Source organism: Channa argus, chromosome 5, assembly GCF_033026475.1.
Source record: "Channa argus isolate prfri chromosome 5, Channa argus male v1.0, whole genome shotgun sequence".
NCBI classification, from domain to species: Eukaryota; Metazoa; Chordata; class Actinopteri; order Anabantiformes; family Channidae; genus Channa; species Channa argus.
The window spans coordinates 7976408-7996321 of NC_090201.1; the positions used below are offsets into that span (position 1 = coordinate 7976408).

Here is a 19914-nt window from a genome sequence, read left to right on the forward strand (position 1 = left end):
ATTGGTTAAAGTGGAAGCATTAGCTGCGCTAAAGAAAAGCGATCGGATCCTGCACGAACTGCCGAAGAGCGCCATGAATAAATGAAAAGGGGGCAGGCATTCACTTCCAAATTCATTCAGTCATTCTACTAAAGTGGAAAGGTGCTCCCTCCATAAAGCTTTGACACAGAAGACTTATTTAAAAAACTAACTCCGGGAACATATTGAGTATTTTTAAATGCAGTCGTTGGCTTTCAGGAACATGCTATTTCATTTGTTATTTAAGTGATTTGATTTAAAAAAAAATGTACAACTTTATTGCTACATTGGGTTTCATTATATGTTTCCATATAATGAGCAGTTTTATCTCTGAGTGCACGTTGCTGTTTTTGCTTCATGATTGGTATTTGGTTTGTGTCCACATCCTGCAGCAGACGGTAAGTTATTAATGATGACTGAGGAAGAGGACAGTGTAATTATAGCACCTGACTGCTAGATGGCAGTAAAGCATGGCAGGTCTTTGTGTCGTTCTCGTATTGAAGTCCCGTGGCACTTGAAAATACTTTGGTGCTCTCGTATAGAGCTTTCCATATTCTCTCACGATAGTGTTCATTATAGGCACAATAAAATATCAAATATAAAATCCAATTACTGGTGACCAGAGAACCACACCACAAATGCAGGGATGTCGTGAATAATACTGAATTTCGCTGTAAGTCTTTACAGTACATCTTTTTTGCTTTTAAATATGAAGCCTTGCAATATACAAGACTCCATAATTAACACTACAGTAAAGGTAAACAAAAAAATGGAGTCTGGTAAACAATGGTTAACACGAATTTTGAGTTTATAATAAATGTATTAATAATCAGATGTAAAAGAGGAGGAGAGTAAAAAAAGTACACCCACAGAATACATCATGCTTACATACATATTAATTTCTCTCTCTCTCTCTCTCTCTAGATATATATATATATATATATATATATATATATATATATATATACACACATTCATATGTTTCTTGTTAAAATTTTCTACATTCAAGTAATATAACACATATCAAAGACCTATGCTTACAGTAAAATGAGTCCCGCCCCCAACAGGCAGATAATAATTTCCTTCAAGGTATATAGATGTGCATGTAAAGTACCACACCATTACTTCAGTTCTTTACAGTGAGTAAAGACTGTAGCAAGAAAAGGACCCAGAAAGTGACTATTACATAACAAATGATTGTTTGCATTATACTGTAGTTTGATGTAAGTCTACACCATGAAGTTTGACATCAGAGGCAGATAAAAGACAAGAAGATTACTACTTTAAAGGCTGTGTTAAATTAAAGATAAAAACACATTTTCTTATTTCAAGGTTTATGAGACTAAAGACTTTCTCATGACAGCGCAGAAGAGAAGACAACTCAGCTCTACAAAAACCTTACTTCACTTAAGAGGAAACCTGAATTCGACAAACCATTATATCACAATTTGTTCTTTGATTCCTGGAACAACTGAGGATTCATTCGATATTAGAGTACAGTAGCACCATTTGCATCTGAGGAAATACCTGCACAGAACCAAAAATATTTTATGCATATGCATAAAACACACAAATGCACACAGTTAGGGTGTACTAGGTGGCATACAATTGGAAAAGCCCACAGAGTGAGTGTATTTAGGGACCACTGAACTCTCTAGACCTGCATGTGCAAGGTTGGGTGTACATATTTAGCTAAATAAGGGTGTTGTGGCTGTGCATGTGAATAAAAATGTCAGCATAGACATTCAGTGATTAGTACAGTTTCATATTATGAACGATGCCAGATAAAGAGAAGACTGAATGCATCACTAATGTTGATTATGGTAACACTGGTTTCTTAAAAATCTGCCTTAATTTTCTGGTATTTTTGTACACCTGTAAAAGTTGACAGCTGATATAGGATTATTGCTTCCGGATGTTTTCTGGTATCTGAAGCAATACTCCTAGACCACAAAAGATAAGCCTAAATCTTTTAATGTTCTTGTCATCCATCCAGTTGGACCCCAATCACGTGAAGATAAAGGAAAGAGGTTAAGTGTCTAGTTCAGACTGTCCATGTTCCCATAGCAGCTATATAATCTTTTCATTTTTTTATCATAGGTACCAGTGTTGGGTTGACAAATGAAAAGCCAGCAAATGCTGATTGGTCCATGGAGTCTATCAGGTTTTTGTCAGCGTGGGAGAGCCGTGGCTTCTCGTTCAGGAACTCTCGGTCAAAGTTGCTGCAGTCACTGGGAGACTTCTGTGTGATGCAGGTCAGGAATTGTAGTTAGGTTAATGTTGCACAGCATACTGAAAAAATGTACCAGATTTGCACAACTATATTTACATTAAGGGCTTCCTGGTACCACATAGTTTAGGTAAAAAAAACAACATAAAACATAAGAGGCACATACCACTTTGGGCTTGAAAGGAGGCTCCACTTCCCTCTTCTCCAGTGCTGACCAGTTAATGGTTCTGAAGAACAGATGTGCACGGATGTCTCCCACCACGCCCAACCTGCGAGTGGGATCTCGCTCAAACAGCTAATATAATAATGGCAAAAGACATCCAATTTCAATACACAAACAACACAATACAACTCCTTTTAACAATATTTTGTAAAATTGAGAAAAGCATGCTATGTCATCCATGCATATTTAGGATATATAAAGACTTAATAAGCATGCAAGGGACAAAGATGGTCTAGTAATGTTGTTTATTCACCAGTTCAAGCATGCTCTTAGACTCCTTGGTGATCCAACGAGGGTAGTGAGGGCTGTCCGACCGGATGGATTCAAATAATTCATCCTCATCATCGCCTTGGAATGGGGACTGACCAATCAGCATCTCATACACCAGTACACCAAAAGACCACCAGTCCACTGAGAATGTGTACTTCTGTCCTAGCAGGATCTGAGATAAGGGAATTAAGAAGATTCAACACAAGTAAGTGAAGAGAACAAAGATATGCAGGCACTTTAGGAAAATAGTGAGTTGCTATGGTTTAATATTTTCTCTGGCCTCCAGGGGGCATATGTAGCATATTGTAAAACTATGACAGATTCCTTGTCAAGTTGGGTCAGCAGATTTTCATATATAACTGGGTTTCAAAGCTTCTAATGGAAAGTTAAAGGTATGAAACTACAAAGCCAAGCACCAAACTAACCTCTGGTGCGATATAGTCTGGTGTCCCACAAAAAGTGGTAGCTCTGGCATCTCCAAACACATTCTCTTTACACATGCCAAAGTCTGCTATCTTTATGTGTCCATCCTTGTCCAGCATGACATTGTCTAGCTTCAGATCTCTGCAGATAAGAAAATACAGTAAGTTTGAAGTACAGTAGTGTAAGATGAAAAGAGAAATTGTTCTATTCTATGGTGATGTAGTTAAACAATATCAGACACCAGTGTAGTGGCTGTTGTGTCTTACCTGTAGATAATTCCTTTTGAGTGGAGGAACTGCAGTCCTACTATTATCTCAGCTGCATAGAATCTAAAGTTTGAAAAATGCAAAACAACCATTAAACTAGGTTTTACAGTGTTTAAGAGCTCAAATCACTGATCCTTCCTTGAGCAAAATGACAACTGCCACATTGCTCACAGTTGTTTACATAGTTTCCCAGTGTACTCACACAGCTCTGTTGATATCAAAGCGGCCTTTGTCTTGGATGTGGAACATCAAGTCGCCCCCATTCAGGTACTCCATTACAAAGAAGAGGTGCTCCTGTACAACAACACATTACTGTCACTGTTGCAAATGGGATACATGTGTATGTCTAAAACAGAATGGATTCAGATAAACGAGGTCTAGAAGTGTGTGGTTTTTCACTACCTGGGGTTTGTTGCTGTTACTAATGCAGTCCAGGCTGATTCCCTATTAGGGGAGTTTTTGGGTTTTAAGATGTTCGATATGTGTGTGCTTACTTTTGACTGGAATGTGGAGTAGAGATGTGTGAGGAAGGGGTTTTCCCAAGCAAGAGCAAGGACTCGTTTCTCCACCATGGTACACTCCACATCGTCATCCATGAGAACTACGTCCTTCTTCAGAACCTTCACGGCAAAGTACTGACCCTGTCCTTTCAGTTCTGCCAGCAGCACCTGTGGTGTCAGAGCCAGTCAGTACTTATACAGTTTCATTTTTCAGTCATACATTCATTCATTTTAGTTTCTACACAGTCATTTCATGTTTAGGCCAGGATTTATGTTACACAGGACCTATGGGTTATACCTTGCCAAAGCTACCTTTGCCCAGCACCTTGTGGAACACCAGCTGGTTCATGCTTAGGCGTACCCGGGAACCTGCAGGTGTGGCTGGGGTTGGGTTCAAGCCCTTGTTGTCATCATCTGCTTAAAACACACATTTGCAAACATAAAGTAAATACATACGCGCACATGAATGCAAAGATACAAGAAACTCTCATAATAATCAATAAAGATTTGAGTAAGTAAGTGCAAAACTACTTTTATAATCATAATATATAATACCCTTAAAGATAAAATCTTATTTATCTTTAACAGCTGTGTAATACAGTGTGTGCGGTACTATGACACAGCTTACCACTAGGGTCTGCTGTTGCACTTTGGATGTCTTGGTAGACACCAATATCCACTGATTTGGAGTTGTCAGACTTCTTTGAAGATTTCTAGGGAGAAAACAAGTTTGCAAAACATTCTTGAGTATATACATCTACATCAACTACGCACAAAAATTAAACTAGAGTATTAATGTGCAAACCGGGGTGACTTGAAGCAGAGCCTCTGCCAGTAGTTTTTGGTTGATTCCACACAGATTGGCCACTTTCTTCTGGCAATAACTATGTACGTTCATGCTGCAGTCTGGACATAGGTGTTAAAAACGTATTATAATGTGTTAAAAAACATCTGAGACATGCAAAAATGCCAATAAAATCGCACAGATGACACATTTGAGGTAAAATGCAAAGAATACATTAATTGGACTTACCTTCACATTTAAGGCCCTGTCTGTAGAGTCCCCACAGCAAACTGCCACAATGCTCACAGAATGTTGGGCTCTTGTAGTTATAGTACTTGAAGCGATGCGGCATGTCAATCTTAAAACGCTCCTTCTGGAACTACACACATTAGGGGTCATTAAAACGAACAAAAGCTGCCTATCGACAGAGGCGAGTGAAAGTCTAAATGAAATTCCACAACCAATACTTGAGCACATGTCTCCATGCATGTTATAAGTGTAGTTAGTATTGATGCTGTCTATATATTTGGCCCTGGACAAGTTTGGCTGTGTAAATATTTATCTGTGTTGAAGAACCTGAGAGGTCAACTTGTGTAAAAGTTTGACCCATCTGGAGATGTAAAAAAAAAGATCTAAGGCCAAGTTTTGCATTAATGGTGGAGAATGTTAACTTTGCTTACCATTGTGTCACGACTATTGGTGGCTGTACCAGTGCACCTGCCGATGATCTTTTCGATGCATTTTTTATGTATTGCTGCATTGCATTCTAGGTAAAATAGAAAAAAACCAAGTATTGTATGCAATATGATTAAATCCAAAAGATGCAGACACCAGTTAAACAACAACAAACACTTACGTCTGCACTTGTATCCTTGTTTGTTGAGCCCCCTACATGTGGAAAAAAGACATAGAATTAAATGTTTCTAATGAGTGACATGAAATATGTGTTTTTCTTTTCTACATAGATGTACTGTAGCTGGGAGGTAGATCATTAATTGATCTACCTCTTGGTCTTGCATAAAAGTTTACTGGCTGTCACAAACATATCTCTCTAGTAATATGCAAAAAAAGCAGGAAAAACCTGATATTAAAATGAGCAAGAAATCATATGGGTGTTTTACATCTGTTATCAGCATAACTGGAGGATACGTATATTTAATCTTAGATAATGAAACTGAAACCTGTTTGCTTTAATGTTAGCCACAGACACACAAACTTTGCTCTCAGGTTAATTCGGCTGACATAGAACACAAATTGACATCCTTGTGGGATTTCAATAGACAGTGAGTCATTCTCACAATAGCAGCCCTACTGTTGTTGCTATTATTACTAACACCCCCAAGACGACTCTATTTAGCAAACTACAAGTGCTACTGATTGGTCTTTTCAGAAACACCAGTGGGGGGCTGGACTACGCTTATTGGACAACGGATGTTTTTGTCCTTTTTGGTACCCAGGGAATAATAGTAGATGAGAGCACAACTGGTCTGGAATTATTACACCTGTGCATGTGACCTCCCTAATAAAAACACCATGCTGATTGCAGTAATAACAAGCAGTAACAGCAAAATAGCTGCTTGCTTCTATGTAAGTCACGAAGGGGGGCCTGGGTTGGGATGTTGAAGGCCGTGGGTTTGAATCCCACTCGACCCACACAGCTACCATGGCTGGTAAAAATAAATTCATGGCAAATCAACGTGGTGTCCCCTGAACGGACAAGCCGAAAGCCGTTGATCTTTGATTTTCTATGTAAGTCATGCAACAACAAAGTAGGATACAAATTGCTCCAACAGCCTCTTACAGAAATACAAGCATACCGAATGTCAAAGCTAATTTGATATGCAAACCAGTTAAAGTACAAAAGTGTAACAGTGATATATTTGTGACAGCTGTTCACGTAACAAACGCAGATCTCACCAGAGGAAGTCTCTGCAGACAGAGCAGAATGTGGGCTGGCCGAAGAAGGTGGCAGTGAACTCGTGGTTCTTGATGACGTGAACCCTGGGCTGCTTGAAAGCTCCTCTCCTCTTGTTGAGGGTCATGACTCCATCTTCAGGAGGAACCCTCACTGATGGCTTAAATGATGCTAAGGGAATACAACAATTTTTAAATCAAACTACTGCAATTGTTTTCAAATCTAGAGTATGCGGCAAACTTGTTCCCCAAAGAGTTCCACTCAAAGTTAAATATAATGATACCATGAATAAATGATACAGGCCACTTAACCACCCTGTGCTTGTATAATGTACCTAAACTTTATTCGCATTTAAATGCAGTTGCAGTAGACATTATCATAAAGTAAACACTGAAATACGCCCTCTAGGGCTGATGCAAGTCAGGGGTGGGGTCAAAACTCATCCAGTGAAGAAAAAGAGGCATGAGAGATGTAAATAAGGGAGGCAGAAACTCTGGAAGAGATAGGGACTGTAGGTGGGTGGATGAGAAGGAGCGAGGTTGAGTTAGGAGGTGCCCAGACAACTGATAGACAGGGAAACATGGGAAGACTAATGAGGTGAGGGAGATAAACTAATTTCCTCTCTTCAATTCTACTGACAGATGTTTGTGTTTGGACAGCACTTCTGTGAGTAGAGCCAGGAAAGTGGGAGTGACGAAGGGCAAGGGAAAGACAGAAAAGGCCGACAGCATTGACGACTGTTCACACATGCCTAAAAATACTCCGGGCAGCTTTTCAGGAAACCTGTGGAGTGTGTAGGAGGGAGCTGATGTAGGAGGTCTTATAACAGCAGGCACACCCCTCTCTCATGACCCTCTTCAGGCCTGAACAGTGAACCCCTAACTGTGCTTGTCCAACAGTGCAACACAGAAACTCCCTATACCCAGAAGCCATTTGGAAAATCTCACCCAGTTCCCTCAGCACTGGCAGAACTACAATAAGTGGGCTTTCCTGGCTGGAATTAGTATCCCAAGACTGCAGTTTCCAGCTGTTAGTGTTCTGCTTCACCTCTGTTTTTAACAACACAGACCTAAAATATTGTATATAGTTGCTTAAAAAAATAAAAAACAAACTATTACTGGCTACTTTGCAAAGTAAAGCCATCCAAAATGAAAAATTTCAACATGACCTTGAAAAGGTGTGTACATTGGAAACATGGTATAGTCACCTGACAAGCTCATTATGAGATATGTCACGCGCATGCAGATTAACCCTTGACAGGTTGAGTTTACTGGGCATTTGGTTCAGAGGATGATAACACTTACACTCCTCAGAGTGAACAGTGACATAAGTGTTACTGTGACAAAAAGCTGTGCTCTTGTGTAGATACAGAAAATAAATTAAGATATACAAAGAATATGCAAAATGTCTCATTAATTGTTTAAAGACTGTAGAGAAATTATCAACAGATGAGGGATTTATTCTGCCAGTAGAGGTCACTACATGTTAGTGCTGCAGGAAAGTGACTTTCTATAAGTGTGAAGAGAGGGGGGGGGGTGATTCACTCTGCCTCTTTGAGACAGCATATGACTCCCTGGTGGTCTAGTGGTTAGGATTCGGCGCTCTCACCGCCGCGGCCCGGGTTCGATTCCCGGTCAGGGAACTTTCTATTTTTTTTTTTTATTCACATTTTCTTGATCACATTGCCCTCTAAAGTGATAGGCTCCAACAAGAACACACAATTTTTTGATTTTAACATTTTTAAAGTTTTCTCAGTTTGGATTGCTTTGCATCAAAGGTTTCTTTAATTTGTTTTTCACTGGTCTGAACTGAGCTGCACTCAACTGGAAAAAGATAGTATCACATATTTCCATGTGCCAGGTAGAATTTAGCAATAATTCCATTCAAGTGTAAATGAAAAAGAGTAAAAACTATTGACTTCTGATTTGCTTCTCTTCAGTCTGATTGAACTAGCAAGGTTCTCTAAAGTTCAGCAAATTGAGAGAGGGAGTGAAATGAATGTCTTATTGTTTTAAATGTTGGCAAAATAATTTCTCTTGGTACTTGCTGCAGGCTGTAACCCTACCACTCCAGCTTCCACTGCATGCGTACTGTTTGCCAGGTGGGCTTTGGTCTGACCACATCCTAAGGATGCTGCACCCTAAGGACATCTTGTCAGGTCTTACCCATACCATCCTGAAGTATATGATCTTTCTAAGTATTAAACTAAATAATTAATATTTGTATGTGTTTTTCTGGAACTCTGACTTCTGAATATTTTTATCTGATGTTACAAAATCATCCTAAAGTCTAACCGCACACTAATCCAAACATTCAGGGACATAACAAAGTAGCTCTTATACCTGCATCACTGTCCTCAAGAAAGAACTGTACAGCCATTTGGACTCTCCCAGTAGGTTGTAGGTCCATCCAGAACTCAGCCTGTCCGTTGGTTTTGGACTTTTTACAGCGTTCTGCCAGTACAGATACGCCCACTGTGGCCTTGGCCAATGGCTCCTCAGTGCTCTGCATAAGGACCACTTCTAGGACACGGCCCTCATAGATGTGAGCGTCAAAAGTGGACTTCCAGGCTGGATACATGGTAGGCTTCCTCTGGACCAAGGTCTTGCCTCGCTCTGTGGAACAACATTGAGATCATCTTCTGGAAGATACATTTCCTGTCTCAGTCCAAAGGGGCTAGAGCAGAGTTTTACAGTATGCGGGGACTTCTGGATATGACTGTTTAGACAAAGAAACTTCAGACATATTGGCTCCCTACTCATTGTGCCACTCCCATTTAGAGAAAATGTGTTTGCATACGTGTATGTGAGCATGTGTACATACCTGTGCTGACAGACTCCTTCATCTTGATGGCACAGATGGGAGGCTCCGTCATAGGACTTAGAGCACCCATGTCATATGCAGTGAAGGCGATACGGAGGAAGGGTGCCATGGCGACCACTCACCTAAGCCTCCTAAACATAAAATAAAGTAAAGATAGATTATCATACACAGCACACATGCACATTCATGTGGTACTTGGATTGCTCAAGTTCTGCACTTAAAACAAGAAGGAAGAGAGTCAGTGGCTATCTGTTCTCAGATGACAACTACAGAGGAAGTAGAAGTTTCCAACTCAACATACAAGTTTGGAAACTACCTGCCAGTAATGAGTGAAGATGGAACAGATCCTGTGCACTTGAGAGCAAGGAGATGGTAACATTACTGAAATTCTAAAAGGATCTAATTTCCAAGACAGAAAGAAAAACCAGTGTAAGGGTAAAAGACAAAAGTCTCTGCTACTTTACTGTTGTCAAATTGGTTATGTGGTGATTTTCTCGAAAAAATCATGCTCACTTCCACAAAAATCCCTTAATGCAAAGTTCAGTTCACTAAAGGCCAATGGCTTAGGAAATACAATGTTCTAAAAATAGTAAAAACATATATACCCCCTTTTTAAATCAATATGGTTTGCCAAAACGATTGTCCCAGATTCTCTGAAAATTACAATTTCCTAAAAATAAAACGGATACAAAAAACATAAGGAGTATCTGCCTGCTTGCTTCTTTTAAGCTGCATCGCTACACCGACGGATTTTTTTGTTGACAGAGTTTTAAAAATAGGCTCTCTAGTCGTTACACAGCATACATCTGAACGCAATAATTACATATTTCTTAAGTAGTGTGATGGACTCATTATATAGATAAATACATACAGTATTCCTATTATACATACAGTACAAACAACCCCTAAAATATTAAATGATGCTTTAAAAACAATAATGTGTGCAAAAGGTCAATGAGTGAACACTTTCTTGGGGCAACTTCCTGTGGCAGGCTTAAAAATTTAAATTAAAAAACTAATTTAATGTATGTATGTCCTGTGTTTTCAGCTGCGACACAGAACAATGTTCTGTAAATCTCAATACTTAAATAGTATATTGTTAAACTGTGAAAACAAAAACTGAAAATAGTGACATTTCCCTTCAACGGGGCCTTATAACAGATTATCAAAAGGGGAAAACACGGAGGGCCAACAATCAAGCCTCATGTTGTGTAAAGGAACTACACTAAGAAACCCTCACTTAACCTTTCATGGTACAAACACTGTTTCACACCAAAGACTCAGAATACCTCCAAATATTTCCACATAGCACATTTTGTGAGCTTTTAAGTTCCTTAACTTGATCTCTTGTAGCTTTAGTTTCACATGCAACATTATCATAATCTTGGTTTAATAGTTATAGCAGAGGCATTGCACGCCTGTGATTTCAGGCATCCAGCAACTTATTTTAAACTACACAATGATGTTCGGACACAGAGTGAAAGGACATTTCTGGGAAATAATCTCTAAATGCAAAAGGCATTTTCTGTTCTTAAGATTGGCTATGCAGATGAAACTCCTGAACAGAAATTTATCATCTATTTATCATCTAAAAAAATGCGTTTGTGCTGATTTTTATGTTGCTCTGTGCCATTTGTTATGAGCTCCCGAGTAACTGAAGCCGTAAGTGCTGTGATATACACACACAGTGGTTTATTAGGTATAACTAAGCCATAGAATCCTGAAATAAATTCTCTTTTTATGAAGATAATGATTTCCAATCATTTTAGAAAGTGTAGTCTGTGATTTTGTTGAACTATATTGTCATAGTGACAAGTTCTCACCTTCCTTACAGCATAACCATATATAACACTGCTCTGTATAGTACACTGAAATCCAGTTATGTTATTATAGTTCAACAGCAGCACACTGTAGACTGTAGCCACAGAGCCAAGAGTTCAACATGTATTTATCAAATGCACTGTTTAGCTATAATGCTAACTTTATCTTTACACCGCTTACTTAGGTATACTTTGGATACCGAGCACTTGCATTTGGCTTTCTCAGCAGTATTGCCACTGGGCTGAGAATGACACATCTCTGCTGTTGCTACTGGAGCCTTTGTTTGACCCTGCAAGCCCATTTGGGATCTTAAAACTGCTAAACAAGCAACTGTTTCTGACTGAGATCATGTAGCTCGAGGAACTATTAGCGCTTTCATAATACTACCCACGCATGGACACAGACACATATAAAAACAGCATTAATCAGGGAGCTTGACCCATACACTAAGGCATTTAAAACCTACACTTATACAGCCTACTTCCAGTTTTCTCTCTGTTTTACATACACTCATTACAAAGACATGGCTACATCAGAGTCTCCCCAGAGAGAGTGGAAAAATTTAGCACATGCAATTGGGGACAGGGTGGGCAGAGATAAAGAACAAACAGAGCTAAAGAAAAAAGACAGACAACACACTTAAAGTCATGTCAGAGGACACAGAGAAAATCAGACTAAATGTTAGAATGAGATTTTTCGGTGGATTCAGCCAAAATGAAGTCGACTCCCAGTGAGATGGATAGTGGTTATTTGCATGTGCGGCTTATTTAGTTACAATCCTGAACTGTCAAACACAGGCAAATGTAAAACTGGAATGCCTGCCTGAGGTGTCTGCATTAACAAAGGAATTCATAAATTATGCTAACTGGAAGAAGGCGCAGCATGCAGAAAAAAACGTGACAAGAAGACATGAACAAGAAGAACATGCTATTAAATGCAGCTTGGCTTGACATGAAAATTACCACTGTCATATCTTCTCATATCAGAGGACGTCTAAGGACTGGCCTCAGTCTCAAAACCATATTTTTTAATGTAAGTCATATTACAACCAATGTTTTAAAAGGACAGCATATTCCAAATTCTATTAACACACGAGGAAAATAAGCATTAGCCTAGAAAAAGCATTTCTATAAGTAAATGCACAGTGAATGCTTCGATGCTGTAATAAATTACCAGCAGGCTAAAACTTCAAAAACATTGCTGAAATAAATGGAAGGCGAAAAGTTACAGTTGAAATTGGAGCCTTTGAGTTAAAAAGCATTACAGAAAGGGACTGTTTAAAATTGTAATTGATTTGTAAGTGAAAGTACACAGAAACAGTTGAAGGTCAAACTGGAGTAAGTTAATGAGGAATTCGACATTTTCATTATTTTGAAGAAATGTAGAAAAGGTAGGAGAAGCTGGAAGACAGGTGAATTGTGTCTAAAAGCTCAAAGCATTGCTGCATCAAATTTAAAAGGAAGTGAAACAGCTAAAAATTTTGGAGTTTAACAGTATTAACTAAAGTGGTCAAAGCGGAGAAAGTTAAAGAGGATTTAAAGCTACCCATCAAAATGTACTAATTAAAAAAACAGAAAGACAGAAAAAATGGTGGCACTAATATCTTTGAAGAGCTGAACAACATAATAGTTGAATGTTTTATAGATTTAAAAACAGATCTGGAGCTTACTTGTATCATCTATTAGTAGCTATAACAGTACGCTCAGGAAATTATAGAAACTGAAATTATGTTTAAATAATTTAAACCATCGTGCTACTGCACACAGCACAGTAATAGAAGAAAACAAGACTGTCTTACAAGAGACAGACAACCATCAATGCCAGGCACACAATAGCGACACCTCAATGCTTTGGTATGCAATGAATTCGTGGAGATGTCTTTTAGTGGAAGAAGTGATTAGGCAGGTTTAGCAGGTTGGACCACTTTTGTGAGTCAACCTTTCACAGACAAGCCCTAACACAGACAACTGGAGAGAATGACAAAACTGGAGTTTCCTTCAGCAAATAAACACGTGGCGCGATATTTTATATTTAAGTCTTTCACGTTATTCTGACAGCACCTAACTGCATTTTGTTATTCCTTATAGAAAGAAGCCTTCTCATTCAAATCAGTTATCTAATACAGCAGTAATGAAAACCATGTAGTTTGTTAAGGCCAAACAGCAGATCCTTCTTGTCTAAAACAAAAGTAAACAAAACAAAAAAGAAAGAGGTTTCAAGTTTAATTAGCTTAAAAATATAAAATATATATTTATGTTATTTAAAAAATACTATCTGAATCTTCAAAATTCCTGAATGGGACTTTAAAGTGTAAAAACTCTGGGTGGCCTATTCAGGTTTGTTGTTAGTTTTTTAAAAACTGGAACTAAATAAATAAATTAAGGATGGGTTCTTTATTTTTAATTTTGACCAGCTTTTAAATTAAGTTTTCAGCTGACTTAAACATGTACATGTAAAAAACATTAATATTATTACATTTTATGCTGGAAACATCTTCAATTTCAGTGGCACCTCCTAACCTACAAACCACATGAATCATATTTAAAGTGCAGCTATCTTATCACTGACAATGAGTCTCACTTCCAAACTGCAGGGAAAAAGCTTTTCAAACAAGCAAACATAAATGTGGCTGTAGACCTCAGTCAGTCATTACATTGTGTCCCCTAAGATTGGGAGTTAATGAATAAAGAAAAGATACATTTCCTTTGAAGTGATTTCAAACACCCTTAAATTATAAAGGAAAGTGCACTTTCGCCCCCACAGTCATTGGTGAACTTTAAACACAACAGAAATGTCACACACAACACAACAGAAAGTGTTTGGATACTTGCTATATCCAGTATTAGTTAAATACTACTGAATGCAGCAGGTATTAATGCTGTCAATTACAAAGATTTATTTAAACATAGGTATGAACACAAAGGTCACAAGGTTTAAACTTGACAACTATTGACATTTGAACATTCTTCGGTTTCTGGACCATGTGATTGTGTTAGTTCGCTGACATACCAGGCTTCATGTTTTACTAAAATGCTTGAACAGAACAGAGCCGTTACACCACCTCTCCTGCCGTGACAAATAGCAATGTTAAGGACAAAGAAAACTAATTAAACTCAATTGGATGCGTAAGACTGGCAGCATAGCCATTGTCCTTTGACATCTTATGGCCTGGCTACTGACAGATGACTTTTATTAAAAGTATGTTAGCTGGTATTTGTCCACTAAGGAATGGGTTTATGGGGAGGTGTAATACTTGGAAATGATGTCCGTCTGTGTCAAAAGAAGATCTTGAGTGATTAAACTGGTCTGACAGAACACTTAAACGAGAAGAAAAGCGGGACGCAGGTAAGACATAACTCTTTTCTAAAAAATAAAATGCATTCTTGCAATACTTAATCAGATGCATGTCATAACTTTAAAGTTACATAACATCACTAAACTAGAGATGTGGTCAATATCAAACTAACCACTGTAAGAATACATCAGCTTCGGCTGTTGCTGGCTCATTTGATGTTGCCTTGGAGGTGTTGTTAGGCAATACCATGAATATAATTAATTTGCTGAGCAATATTTGGAAACGTGTCAAAATATAAAAGAAAAAATAAAGAAAACATTTTTCAGTTACAGAATGATACAAACTTTGGTTTCTCTGTTCTGCCAGAGAGTTTGAGTGAAAGACATAAACATCCCAGGTTAAATGGATTTAAACACATGTGCAACACGGTTATAAAGAACTTGATCACGCATGGTCAAAGTCAGCCAAATCACATTTGGGTCTAAAGCTGCTACTCTGAGGTGGGCGTTTATGTGTAAACATCTACAGCATCAGTGAAATGCTCTTTAAGACAGTACAAAGAAAAACAAACCTTCTAGATTGTGAATTGAACCTTGATAATGGAAAATCATTATTCCTAATTGTTATCTGTTTTCCTAACTTCAAGTACAATAAGAACATTGTGTGTGAACAACTGTCAAAGCAATAACATCTGGGTTGTATGGACATATTCTGCACAGTGTCGAGTGAGGTTTGTTCAATTCATGACACTGCTTCAGTGCTTTATTGATTCCAAAGTTTGCTGAACAGGAATTTGTGCATGTGTGCACTGTCAAATCTAGCAGGGATTTGGAGAATAGTAGTAAACAGTGTTATGCAGAGTTGACAATGTCTGAAGATATGACGGCGACTAAAAATGAAAGCTACGAATACAAATGCAAGAAAACATATTCACTACACCAGCTATTATTTTCAGAGAGCCTAGGCCGACAACATTTAAACCCTCAGCTGTCGATAATGTTGTTGCTGCTGATTGATTTAGGACAAAAGTATAACCTCCTAGGTGGTGGTCATAACATGAGACTGCATCGTGTTTGTGTATAAAAAGCTATGTGATTATCGTTTTCATTCCTAGTTTTGACAAAAATTTTCCCTAATCCACAAGTCTTTCACTGAGACATAGTGGCATGTATTATTACTGCATTAGCACCAACTCAAATAACACATAAGTATAGTAGTGGCACACACATATACACACACACACGCACACTAATAACCTTGAACAAAGCAGCCTTTAATGAATTTCAGCAAGAGACTGGCTTGAAAGAATGAAAGCCTTCCTTTCTTTCACTAACCAAGGTTAATATCTAACACCCCTTTTCCACACACACACACACACACACAAAGTTATGTCAACACACAGTGTGTTACAGTAGTTGTCTGGTAAGGAGCCAACACTTATAGACAAAAAAGGTGAAAACATACATTTAACTGGATAGTAATGCTAAATTATCTGTTTTCCCTCTCTCTCTCTCACACACACACACACACACACACTGATGCACACTCAGTGATCTCCTCAAAGTAGGACAAGTAAGCTGAGTAAGACTGAAAATGAGTAAAAAATGAGCCCTGCTGCTTGTTCAAGGTCGGAATAAGATGAATGGGTGCTGTGATACATTTAATCCATTGATACTCACAGTTTTTTTTTCACATGGCCTTGATTTGACCTCCAACTAAATCAATACAAGCGTTTTGTGAATGCCAACTGGATGTAAGTACAGTGCACATTGCCATAAACTTCAATGTGGGGAAATAACCTTTTCACAATTTCTCTCCCTTCTTCTGTAGTGTCACTGGGCACTGTGACACAATGTCAAATCTGCTATACCAGTATGGATTAAAAGCCTGCCTGTTTGTGTGTGAGTTGGTGTGTGCGTGTACGTTTGCATGTGTGTCTTTTCACCACATGCATTAAGAGCGGTGTCCATTTCTGCCACGCTCACAGTTCACAAAGCCTCAGATAAGTCAGACAAAACCTCATCCGCGCAAGGAGAGCCAAGCAGGACAGCATGATGTGGAGTGAGTGTGTGAGTAAGTATGTGTGTGTGTGTGTGTGTGTGTGTGTGTGTGTGTGTGTGTGTGTGTGTGTGTGTGTGTGTGTGTGTGTGCGTGTGTGTGTGTGTGTGTATTTGTGTGCGTGAGAGATAAAGTGGGAGCAGTAGTGAAACCAAAGGCAACTAATGAGCCAAACTATCTTCAATACACAAACTAGTTACTGAGGTGTACTTACAAGTAGACTGGTTCAATGTCCAGACTTCTAATTTTAAGTCAAGCTTACAGGACTCTGTTTTAAGTCATGATGTGTTTGTGTGCGTGTTGAACTATGAAGGGATCTATGCTCCTTCTCAAACTCCACACTCAGCAGATGTCTCATCCGTGTCTTGCAAGCAGCCTATGATACCATAAGCCAATATTGACACACCACTAACTGCAGGCAGTTAATGTTACCTGTGCTCATAAAGCTGCACAGTTTCCAAAATATACCAACAGGAACACAGAACTGTGCTAAACCGTGTGACATAAGAATTTGCACACAGCAGAAGGAATATTTCACAAGAGGGCAATGCGTTTTGTGTTGGTGTCTTGTTTGCAGCCACAAGAATGTGCCGTAATCTTCAGAAAGACACTTCCCTTAAACTAAACACTTCCATCACACAACTCCCACACGAGCCTTCCTCACCTTTACAAGCCAACGCCAACAGCCGAGAAACAGGCTGCACACTGAACACAAGGAGAGCAATGTCTTTGTGGAGACAGAACAGATGCGACATATTAGCAGGATAATGACTACGAAGCATTTCCAATGAGTAAACCTTAATGCAACAAGGAAGGAGCTTTGGAGCTTCTTTTAAGGTTTGTTTAGTCAGCTGAACAATGAAAACCAGCTCCTGTTCAAGTCAGACAACAATATAAGCCAGGTGCTGGTGTATCACCTTCATTATATTTCTAATGATCTGTCTGTCAAACCAGACCAGAAACCGAATAATGGTTCACGCTATTTAATAGAAGTAAAGTCCTCTACAGATCCTCTTAGCCAGCTTTGTACCTGAAGAAATTGGATTACATCCACATGTTATAACTGATGCAAAATGAATCATTTAGATGTTTAAATCAAAACAACCTACATATAGAATGGTAGTCGCTATAGGTGTGTACTATACAATATGAGGAACCTTACATTGTATTGGATGTATTGCAGTGAGAGGGCCCTTTGTCTTTTAATTCAAGTAGTATCACTAAACAAATTTCTTGAGTATACACCTAAAATGCACCTGAACACAACACTTTAGAGCAAAAATGACTGAGGCTTAATAGACAGGAATGCAAACATGTATCTTCTGTCACATAAAGAGATTTTATACAATCTCCCTACTTCTTTATGTAGAAGTGTAGTAATTACAGTAAGGGGTATTCAGAAAGAAGAAGTTTAAAGGAGATAACCTGCGTTATAGGGAACTTTTTCCCCTGATAGACTGCAGTAAATCGTTGTCATTCACTGGGTTAAAGATCCTACATTAATGTATTTCTGGCTCGTGGTTGCAGGTGCACCGTTTAATCCTAAATTATTATTTTTTTTACAGTAAGTAAACAATCACTTCAAAAACTTTTGCCGTAGGATAAAACACTTTGCTGGTATCACTGGAGAAAAAAGTTATATCATGGAAACACTAAAACACTGCTAACCTCACACAGCAGCAGCTGAAACGCGACAAGAGACGTTCCAAGTCTTACTGCTACTATGTATTACTATGTATTACTATGTATTAAGTACTAAGACTACCACTAATATTATGTAGTAGTAACACTCGCTTCTGTAGTCTCACATGTATCTTCTACTATGTAATAGTAAGTCTTGGGCTAATGCATAGTAGTAGTAGTCAGTAGCGTTTGCTGTCGACAAAACACGGATCAAAGCAAACAGTCGACTCCTGACACCCAGTAAACAGCAGCCAGTCTTCAAGTCCTCTTATCCCTGCTGTCACACACCGAGCTCAAGTTTGAAACACTCCGAACAAGTGGCCTCTCTTCACAACAAACTGTGCCTTACCTCTTTCACTAAGCTGTGAGCTTCTTGTCGCGACTTTGGCGTTTGAACCACGGTTTTTACCGGAGGCTCGACTTCAAAATCTTAAGTGGTGTTTGAGGAAGTGTTCCGTCGGCTGCCGTCAATCTCGCACTCTCTCTCTCTCTCTCGCTCTCTCTCTCTCTCTCGCTCTGCCCGGCTCTGTACTGCGGCTCTACAGCAACGCGCGGTATAGGGCACAGGGTGTCTGACGTGAACCAGGTGATTCCCCACACCCCACCCCCCTCACACACACAAACGCACACGCACACGCACACTTAGAGGTGAGACTACGGTGTTTTGCGGTGTGAGCAGTAAACACGTCATAGAAGTGAGTATTGTTGATACTCATCCAGACTAGAAACCTTGTGTTTCACATTAGAAGCAGGCTTTTCTCACCGACTGCATCATAATTAATGCGGTGTGTTTCCAGAATTCAGTTTGTCTTTGAACACCTTGCCCTGATGTGTATCAGTGTAGGTTTTCAGACAACATAGCAATGTTGAAAAGACAAACAAATACGTTTTACAGGTACACGTTGTGTTAATGTCCTACAACAATTTTTCCCCACGTTAAAATAAATGCTTTGACTCTGGAAGAAGTTACCTGGGAAATCACTGCACTACACTACACACACAAAAAAACAAACACACACGCACACACACAAGAGTAAAGAATACAGTTTCACGGGTTGATCCAACCAGCCCTGTATTTCCATAGTGGAATCCTCCTACAGCACCTCCACTACACTGGCTCCTCCTCTCCATCACAAAGCAAGATGCACGTGGTGCTGACTCATCACCATCCACCCACCAAAACTGACTTCAAGAGAGAATAGATCTGGAAATTCAGGCTGACCATATCAGCTCCTAATGGGCTATTTATAGCTCCGAAAAGGTTGGAAAAATGACGTATAGACTAAGAGATTATTGAGTAAGTCTATGGAGTTACTCATCACCGCCACACACACTTGTAGCACAGGACAACAAACTCAAGCACAACAGTTTTGCTTCAATGTCTCCACCACTCAGAGAGTTTTGGCAGCTAGAGGTTGCCTACTCTAGCCCATCCATATTTTGCGGTATCGAAAGACTCTCACTAATACCTACCAAACATTTGTCATGTTAGTAGTGTACAGTGTAGCCACGTAAGCATTTTTTAACACAAGGAAGAAACCATTGAAAACGTGACGTTGCAACAGGACAACTCATCTTTACCCATGACTTCCTAACTGTAAGACT

At 39.0% G+C, this 19914-nt stretch overlaps 1 protein-coding gene and 1 non-coding gene across 3 annotated transcripts; one reads left to right on the forward strand and one right to left on the reverse strand.

Moving 5' to 3' along the window:
- Window positions 1-917: 917 nt before the first annotated feature.
- Window positions 918-18842, reverse strand: prkcdb (protein kinase C, delta b). 2 transcript variants are annotated; one of them, XM_067505427.1, is made up of 17 exons: window positions 18659-18842; window positions 9453-9583; window positions 8972-9244; window positions 6632-6800; window positions 5571-5602; window positions 5395-5480; window positions 4964-5093; window positions 4736-4836; window positions 4559-4643; window positions 4229-4344; window positions 3925-4098; window positions 3633-3724; window positions 3431-3493; window positions 3167-3305; window positions 2725-2913; window positions 2415-2543; window positions 918-2260 (listed from the first exon to the last, which is right to left on the reverse strand). In XM_067505427.1, exons 2-17 carry the CDS (start codon window positions 9559-9561, stop codon window positions 2102-2104), a joined length of 2046 nt encoding a protein of 681 aa, XP_067361528.1. In that variant the 5' UTR covers window positions 9562-9583; window positions 18659-18842; the 3' UTR covers window positions 918-2101. The 2 variants fall into 2 exon arrangements, with proteins under 2 accessions (XP_067361528.1, XP_067361527.1); XM_067505426.1 differs by having other exon boundaries at window positions 4229-4347.
- trnae-cuc (transfer RNA glutamic acid (anticodon CUC)) lies at window positions 8200-8271 on the forward strand. The gene has a single exon. It is a non-coding gene; the product is annotated as a tRNA-Glu (tRNA).
- Window positions 18843-19914: the final 1072 nt, after the last annotated feature.